This window comes from Lethenteron reissneri, chromosome 17 (genome assembly GCF_015708825.2).
Source record: "Lethenteron reissneri isolate LAM-NWPU_2019-01 chromosome 17, ASM1570882v1, whole genome shotgun sequence".
NCBI classification, from domain to species: domain Eukaryota; kingdom Metazoa; phylum Chordata; class Hyperoartia; order Petromyzontiformes; family Petromyzontidae; genus Lethenteron; species Lethenteron reissneri.
In genome coordinates this window covers 10,397,758-10,406,858 of record NC_083795.1, presented here as the reverse complement: position 1 = coordinate 10,406,858, position 9,101 = coordinate 10,397,758, and the positions used below count along the sequence as shown (strand labels likewise).

Below are 9,101 nucleotides of genomic sequence, written 5' to 3'. Positions count from 1 at the left end.
GCCCCGTCCATGCTGCTGACACACTTGGGCTACTCCCATCTCTAAACCTCTATAAACAGTTTTCCTTTAGAGGCTAACCCCCCTTTTCCTGATGACGATCGCTTGTGTTGAAATGTCGTGGTTTTTTTGTTGATTTTTTATTCTTTCTTTATAACTGAAAGAACCAGAATAAGTCTACATTATAGACTGCCAGTACGCTCACTCAGGTTCAGGTTAATAACCATTGCTACAGTCTACATTATAGACTGCCAGTACACTCACCTAGCTTAATAACCATTGCGACAGTCTATATTATAGACTGCCAGTACACTCACCAAACTTAATAATCAGGCTACATATTATTGGTTTTTTCGGTAAAGTCATGTAGAAGGGAAATAATAAAGTAATAAAAAAAATAAAACACCTGATGATGATTGCTTGTGTCACAATCGAAACGTGAGAATTTTATAGTTTAATTTTTATTATTTTATTATTTCCCTTCTCCGTGACTTTACCGAAAGAACCAAGAATATGAATCCCTGCAGTCACGAAAGCTTTCAATCGAAACCAGGCTGCAGTCGACATTATAGACTGCCAGTACACTCACCAAACTTAATAACCAGGCTACAGTCTACATTATAGACTACCAGCACATTCACCAAACTTAATAACCAGGCTACAGTCGACATTATAGACTGCCAGCACATTCACCAAACCTAATAACCAGGCTACAGTCTACATTATAGACTGCCAGTACACTCACCAAACTTAATAACCAGGCTACAGTCTACATTATAGACTACCAGTACACTCACTCCGAGTGTTGATTTATTTTCGTGTAATTTGTATTAACTTTATTTTTTATTCTTATGTTTCTATTTACGTGACTTTACCCATAAAACCAAAATAATACAACAAGCTCCTTGTTGCCTTTCTCTCCCTGCCCTAAATAAATAAATAACACTATGGGAACCTCATTTGCCAGTAAAAATATGATAATTGAGTTTTTACCCTTCTATCTGGCAACAAAACTGACTGTCAGTTTTGTTGCCAGATAGAAGGGTAAAAAACCAATTATAATAAATAAATATTCTTTGTTTCTTTCGGTTAAGTCACGTCTAAAGATAAAATAATAAATTAAAATAATATTAATTAATATTATTTTAATTTATTATTTTATCTTTAGACGTGACTTAACCGAAAAATAATAATAAATTAAAATAATATTATTTTAATATTATTTTAATTTATTATTTTATCTTTAGACGTGACTTAACCGAAAGAAACAAAGAATAATTCCTGCAGTCACGAAAGCTCCAAAATTAAGAATAAATAAATAACCCAAAACCAAATCGATGACGCTCACAAGTCCCCGTTATGACGTCACATCCGCGAGAGCGCGATTCGTGAAACCTCGACCGCTCATTGGTCCGCCGGACCGACGTACGACCACGCCCACCGCTCCTCCCGTCAGCCAATCGGCTTCTCGCTTATTAACTTCGGCCGCCGAAACATTCGCAGAGAGAGGCCGCAACGATGGGGCTGGAGAGTACTATGGTGTGGTGAGTCCGCTTGTGAATTCTTCGCAGGCTCTGCACCGCACGATGTTTCACCCTCATCACACTCGAGCGGCTTCTCTCCCCCCCGCCCCCCCCCACCACGTCCGACGGGCTGGTTCGCTCAAGAGTTTTATCGTGAAGTCAACTAGGCCGAGGTCTTGAGTGGTTAGGCCTCTCTCAAAAGTGCCTTGTAATGGGGGACACTGTTGTTGTCATCCCTCCTTTGTTTTAATTCGTTTAATGTTTCTGTTGCGCGTGTGTTTGTCCGTCGATGTGTTTAATGACGACTGCTTTTTTTATTATTATTATTGCGTGCACGTATCTGTACCTCGACTTGCTTACGAGCGTTTATTTTGGGCGGTGCGGTGGCAGCACCGTTCGCCCTGAAAACCTCACACGACCATCCGAGTTTGACTCCCGACGCTGTCCTCTGTGGAGTGGTGTCCGAATCGGTCCTTCATCACAATCACACGTGTGCTCCAACTAACCACATTACCCTCTGCATGGTGGGTGGGTGGGGAGGCCTTCATCCAACAGGACTGTCAATATGTACACTGTATTTGTACACTGTAAAAAAATTTATGTACACTATTTAATAACCTGAGGACCCATAGAAGTCATACGTCACGCCATAATTATACAGGACCGGTACTTTAAAGGCGTTTTGAGATGCAACCGTGCATCCCAATTAGCGTTACTTATGTTGATTGACTTGCATCCTTTATTTACTAGGAAAGGGCCACGTTAGAATATTCAATAGATGTATTACTTCCCCGTAGTCAATCAATGTGAGGGCCCACTGAGAGAGGTTATGTTGTTTTGTATCAATTATATAACCTGGCGAGGGCTTTTTGTAAGTACATTTTAAAGATCCTATTTTATTTTTTTGTCAATTCACGGCCTCATCACGCCATGTTTGTAATGGGTGTTGTTGTTTGGCTTTCCTTCACGCTGGTCATTGGTGAAGGGTTGAAGCCAATTAATATGCAATACAATATTTTCTGGAATGAGCAGGTGAAATTAAATTTTATTTTTATACATTGATTGCCCTCGTATTTAAGCTACCGATGAGCCATTGATGTGCGGACCCGTTGGTAATATTAAGTACCTAATTAGATTGCATTCTTCATCAATATTTACTGGACATCTGTAAAATATAACTTAATAGCTCATCGGATTCCTCCAGTCAATACAGATTCTGATTCAATAAAGTGAGTCAAAGTTCCATCACTACTCTTGACTGGCATCCTTGAGGCATTATTGAGATGCAATACCTGCACTGTATAGTTATTAATTGTCAAGATAGTAAATCTGTTGATTCCTTAGACTAGGTAAAGACCCATTGGAATTAATTATCTGTCTCGATTAACTGACATTTAACCAGGTAAATACTCATTTAGAGGCAGGAATGATATTATTTTAGACTGTTCTACTTCATTTGAACAGAGGAGGGCCCAATGCGACTATCTGTTGGTTGGCTGCAGATTGTATTACATGACGTGAGATCCATTTAAATTAATCTTGATATTCTATGCTGAAATGAGCAGTGAGGTTGCATTTGTCACCACCGATGGTCATGAGCCACCGGTGGGAATTGCCTATTCCCCTGGAAGATTTTGTGTAACTGGAAGAGACCTCCACTGTTGACATTCCTCATTGGTAGTTAGTTTATGGCTCACAAGGGAAATGTCAAGTCGATTGCCAACGAAAATTTAAATTCACTCATTTCTCATTGAAATTTGAAGATTCTGATACAGCGCCACATGACTGGACTACATCTTCAAATTGGTGCACCCTTTATTTAATCATGAGAGCACTCGTAATTGTACAACTTTTTTCATTGGTTGTAGTGGATTTCTAGATGATGATGCATTGTATGAGAAGAACACCTTCATAATAACATTACATTTACTGTAGTTGCAGTGCTCTTGTATAAATACTATGCACTATAATGCTGGATACATCTTTCCTTTTTGTATTTCCCACTGCTCAGTTTCAACAGTGTTCACTTATTATGGAATGCTATTTAGCGAAAGGATGCTTTTCGAATGTTTAAATCCCATCTTCGTGTGCATAGGGGCCATCCATTTAGTACATACGCATGGAGGGGGAGGGGGGTTTAACCCATATTCGTACGCTTGCGTATTGGGGGTCTACTGACAATGTACGTATGCATAGGAAACGGGGGGTGGTGTGGTGAAACCTCGATAATTATTTGTCTACATTGGCCTTCAAATGAGTTAGATAGTTCGGCGGTGGACTATCTGTTTGCTTAAAACGTTAATATTATTAATCCTTGATCGTTTCTGCGTGGATTAAATATCGGCCGTTCTATAGGATTCGGGGGGGGCGGGGTGCGTCAAGCGTACGTACGCAGGTGGGGGGAGGGCGATAAAAAGTACACGTGCGTACAGGGAGGGGGAGAAGGGTCAAGTTTTGACATATTTTTGCGTACGTAATAAATGGATGGCCCCATATCGGATATCAAATTGCAATGAAAGCCAAAACCACATTGCTTCCCAACAAGGATAATTTATAATCTCGGAATTACGTTGGTGCATTGTAGGTTCCAATCAGTCCATTATTGAGCAATGATTTTGCCTATCCACGAATCGCATCTGGAACTCTACACGACTCCATCGAGAGAGAGAAATAAAGTTTTGAGGAAACGTGATGTTATGAATTGATGAGATTTAGTAATGAGATATAGTGATGAGATAAAGTTATACAATGAAGAGATGAGAGAAACATATCTAGGCTTTAGAAGCATCTGCAGATGTTGCGTGTACGATATTCGTAGGCCAATATTATCCGCGCCATTTGGTATTTATGAGCCTCTCCGGAACATATCCCTCGCGAATAATGAGGGAATACTGTATGCAAGAATATTACATTTACAGAAGGATCATGTGCATTGTGTATCATTTAACTATTGCACTCGCTCTTATGTCCAGCATTATTCATTACTCCGGGTGTTGTCTAACTTATGATCAACATAAATGTGCCTGACCTCACTGTCACATGTTCTCAAAAATTACATTGCTTTTCTGCCACACTCCCCTTTTTTTACATTGAATTGAGCAGCGTCGACAACAGCGAATACATGCGGAATGGGGACTTTGTGCCGACCCGCCTGCAAGCACAGCAGGATGCCGTGAACATCGTGTGCCACTCTAAAACCCGCAGCAACCCGGAAAATAATGTTGGGCTTATCACACTAGCCAAGTAAGCAAGCAGGGGTGCACTCAAATGATACAAGAAACTAACTTAACTTTTTAATTGTGAATTAACGTTAATATATGGCAAAGCTGGAGAGATTACAGTATATCATTAGATGAGAAATAATCGGCACCATTAATAAATCAAAATATAGTGATAGCTGTGTTGCTATATTTAAAGCCCCCAGGAATAAAAATGTATATTTATTCTAAGTTTTTGACAGTATAAAAAACAAAATTGTCAAAATATTTGAATGTTTTTGCTTTTACAGTAATTTGCGAATATATTCATATCAACTATATTTGCTCACTTTTTGGCAGCAACTGTGAGGTGCTGACAACATTGACCTCGGACACGGGAAAAATTATATCCAAACTTCATTCTGTGCAGCCCAAGGGAGATATTAACTTCTGCACAGGGATTCGTGTGGCTCACGTGAGTGTGCAAAAGTTATTTTGATGGGAGCACCGCCATTACTTGTGTCCAAAGATTCTTAAATGTTACGAAAACACTGGTATGCTCTAATTAATTAAAATTAAATATTGGTTTAACAAAGTGTATTTTTTTGTAAATTATACTACATTCAAATGTATGGATTCATATCGTATGAGTTTGTTTAATTATAAACGTTTTCATTATTACTACACAGCTGGCATTGAAACATCGCCAGGGAAAAAACCACAAGATGAGGATTGTAGTTTTTATTGGAAGTCCCATCCTCAATGATGAAAAGGAGGTAAGTGGGTCACATAGCATATGTTTTTTTATGCCTTCTCATCACATTCATTATAAATGGGGGTTACGGCTTCATTTAAAAATGTGGGAAAAACTTTTACCCATTAGCTATAAAACATCTGTGTGGTTATTAATGTGACAATTGCTGCAGACTCTGCTGCTTAAAATAATATATTTCACATGCCATGGCACCGAATTGGTCAGGTGGGACAGCAGCAGCACAATAATTTATGTTAATGGTTCATTGCCTTCTGTCTGTTCTGCACCACTGCTTCCTCGTTTGACCATTGCCTTTTTTCCAGCTCCTGAAGCTAGCAAAGCGTCTAAAAAAGGAAAAAGTTAATGTTGATATCATTAACTTTGGCGAAGAGGTACGTTAAAAGCTTTTTTTTTTACCAATGTTAAAATATACATACATTGTGTTGCAGTTGTTTCTGGTGAGAAGGCCCTGTCTTTTATTTTAAACTCATACGGATGTGTTTGAAAACAGGGGAGCAACACTGAGAAGCTGACAGCATTTGTGAACACACTGAATGGGAAGGAAGGAACAGGCTCCCATCTCGTGACTGTTCCACCAGGTTCTAGCCTGGCTGATGCTCTGCTTAGCTCTCCCATTTTGGCTGGAGAGGGTGGAGTTGGGTTTGGTCTTGGACCCAGCGACTTTGAATTTGGGGTAGACCCAAATGCCTGACCCGGAACTGGCCCTGGTAAAAACAACTTTTCTCTTTTTACGTCCTACATTAGACATGCAAGTTACTGTATTCTACGTATTATTTTAGTATACTGCTTCATAACTGGCAAACAGAATTGTTAACTCGTGTAATCTTCATCTAGGCCCTGCGTGTATCTATGGAAGAACAGCGGCAGCGCCAAGAGGAAGAGGCACGCAGGGCAGCAGCTGCCTCTGCTGCTGAGGCCGGAGTGAAACCAGCTGCTGGTGAAGGTGAAACAAAAAAAATTACAATGAAAATATACAAATGCATTTAATTTTCATTATTTATATATATCATTATAATCTGAAAGCTTTTAGGTATAAATGTGACATCACATATGAATCTCTGCTTGTGTGTGTGTTTGTGTGCAGACTCTGACCAGGCTTTGCTGGAAGCAGGCCCTAGCAATGTCCATGCAGCAGCCGGAAACGGTCAGCCCAGGAATTCCAGATTTTAGCAGCATGTCCGAGGAAGAACAAATTGCTTATGCCATGCAGATGTCTCTTCAGGCATCAGGTACCGTACACATTTTGGCCATTGCAAGCAACTGCTAAGAATACTTTCCATATAAGCCGACTCTTGAACAATTCCGTGCATTTGGCATCACCAATGCATTTCAATTACGATTATGACCAACTTATATTGGTATAAATCTCCATCTTGGCTGTAATTTATGCTTCCCTAAGCGATATTCAAAATAAAATCCCATTCTATTGGAAATTGCTCTTAGTGTTCACATTTCCTGCATAAATCATTCAGTGTGGAATCATAGGCATTAAATAAGATTCCAAAAACATTCAGTTTTACTTGGTAATAAAGAACGTGCTAGTTTATGCATATAAAGTATTGCACTTTTATCTAAGGCAGTGTAAGTGCCTTGTATGGTTTACCAGTGAAATTTGAAATTCGACATGAATGCATAATCGGTGAGTTATGTTGTAATGGAATGTAATCTCATTGCACCGGCAAAAGTCTGAGCCATTTGAGCTCAGTAACAAAACAAATATAAATGATCATTTTTAAAACACGTTTTATCAATCGATGAATCTGCAATTTGTAGTACAAAATTTATGTTTAAAGGCAAGTATTACAAATGAATCATTAAAGCAATATTTTGCTCGCAAATTGTGCCATTTCATTTGGTTTCTCAAAGGACTTCAAAATGGCTTTCACATGCAGCTTAATGCGTTTTGGTTATAAGCCATTCAATACCTACAAAATGGCCAGCTGAACCAACTCGCATTAATTCTCCCACGAGTGCAGTCGGTTTTGTTGACTATGGCAGCATTTACAGTTGGGTGTACTTAAAATAATAAATGCACTCTGACACTTAATCACCTTTTTAACACCATTTAGGAAAAATGTTCACAATGGAGTAAGCCCATTGTTCGTTCACAAATAGACTTGTTGATTGCTATAATGTGGTATTCGTAAGTGGTTTCCAACATTACAGGCTGACTTAATTTTCTTATGTTATTACTTTTCCATAATAGGCTGTGCATTACATTTTTATCTTCCAATATGCTCTCTTCTAGTTCCCTAAGGTGATACATTGTTGGTTATCCTTAATGGTTTCATTTTGAGGATTTTGGTAGCAAAACTGCATGTCACTGCAATTTATTTTTTCTCCCTCTGTAGAATTTGGTCGAGAAGGAGCAAGTGAAGCAGAGAGCTCTGCCATGGATACTTCTGAACCACCTGCGAAGGTGAAGATTGTTTTATAAAGGGTTATTTATAAACAAATAATACTCATGATAACGCGTTCTTAATTTTAAAGGGGACTGCATAAACGTTTTAATTGTAAAACAAATTAAAGTGCCACTTCATTTAGTAGGCTATATTTAAATTTCTCTTTAATACATCTTTTACGCATGTCACATGATTTTTTTTATAAAATTACTTATGCTTTTGGCTCATCTTGCACAGTATGTATATGCCAGACTGCAGCTGGCATAATCACCGTTGCAAGCATGTCTACGAGCATAGGGAAGACATTCTCTCCTTAAAAAATAAACCACACCGGGAAGTTTATTTTGTCAGTTTCAGGAGTGTTTAAACAGAAGGTCTTTTTTGCTTCGGCAAGGAAATGTTGACAGTTTGACCCATAGAAACGGTCATGTTGATTTGAAATAATAATCATGAATGCATTTCTCCTGTTGCAGGCGGATGAAGAGGATGATTATGATGTGATGCAAGACCCAGAGTTCCTGCAGAGTGTGCTGGAGAACTTGCCAGGAGTAGATCCTTCCAATGAGGCTATTCGCAATGCTATGGGCTCGCTTGCTTCTCAGTCAGGCACTCAGGCCCAAGACACCAAGAAAGACAAGGACAAAAAAGACGAGAGCAAAAAATAGAGCAGATTGCAAAATGCATTTCCAAACCTTGCAATGCCCTGAACGTGAAAGTTTAAAATGTGCTATGTGTAAAGCTTATCTGTGCAAAATAAAGATCTTTAATATTGCACGTTTATCTTAGTGGTGGTCCTACTACTTAAGCGTTTACAATAAACATTGTAAAGGCTTAAAGGTGCTTGAGTGTTTTATACTTAAAATAGCATTTCTCCGAGGTTCCTGTTGGCAGATTTATCAAGTATCTAAATGTAGGAAGTGTTGTTCATTGATAGTCTTCATAAATGCCTAACTTTACAATTGTTATGCTTTAAAATTTGTTATCTTGGAGTCGGATACTTTACATTTGACTGGAGAATACTGAAAAACAAGTAATTAAGCAGCCATAGTTATAGCAGTTGTCTTACAAAAAACCTGGACTTGGAAGTTAACTGCTAAACGTTCATTGCAATTTATTTCATAATTATTTTTCTTGTTTGGCTGCTACAATAAAATAGTGTACTTTTATTAATTTAACCATTTAAGTGTTTTGTAAGGAAACTTTCACA

At 38.6% G+C, this 9,101-nt stretch overlaps 1 protein-coding gene across 1 annotated transcript; it reads left to right on the top strand.

Moving 5' to 3' along the window:
* Positions 1-1,418: 1,418 nt before the first annotated feature.
* PSMD4 (proteasome 26S subunit ubiquitin receptor, non-ATPase 4) lies at positions 1,419-8,672 on the top strand. The gene is given in 12 exon segments (XM_061553119.1): positions 1,419-1,541; positions 4,623-4,763; positions 5,078-5,192; positions 5,407-5,493; positions 5,795-5,863; positions 5,983-6,180; positions 6,182-6,199; positions 6,327-6,435; positions 6,577-6,611; positions 6,613-6,721; positions 7,844-7,911; positions 8,368-8,672. Coding segments are annotated over 12 exon segments (1,167 nt in total). The 5' UTR covers positions 1,419-1,515; the 3' UTR covers positions 8,560-8,672.
* The last annotated feature ends 429 nt before the right edge of the window (positions 8,673-9,101 follow it).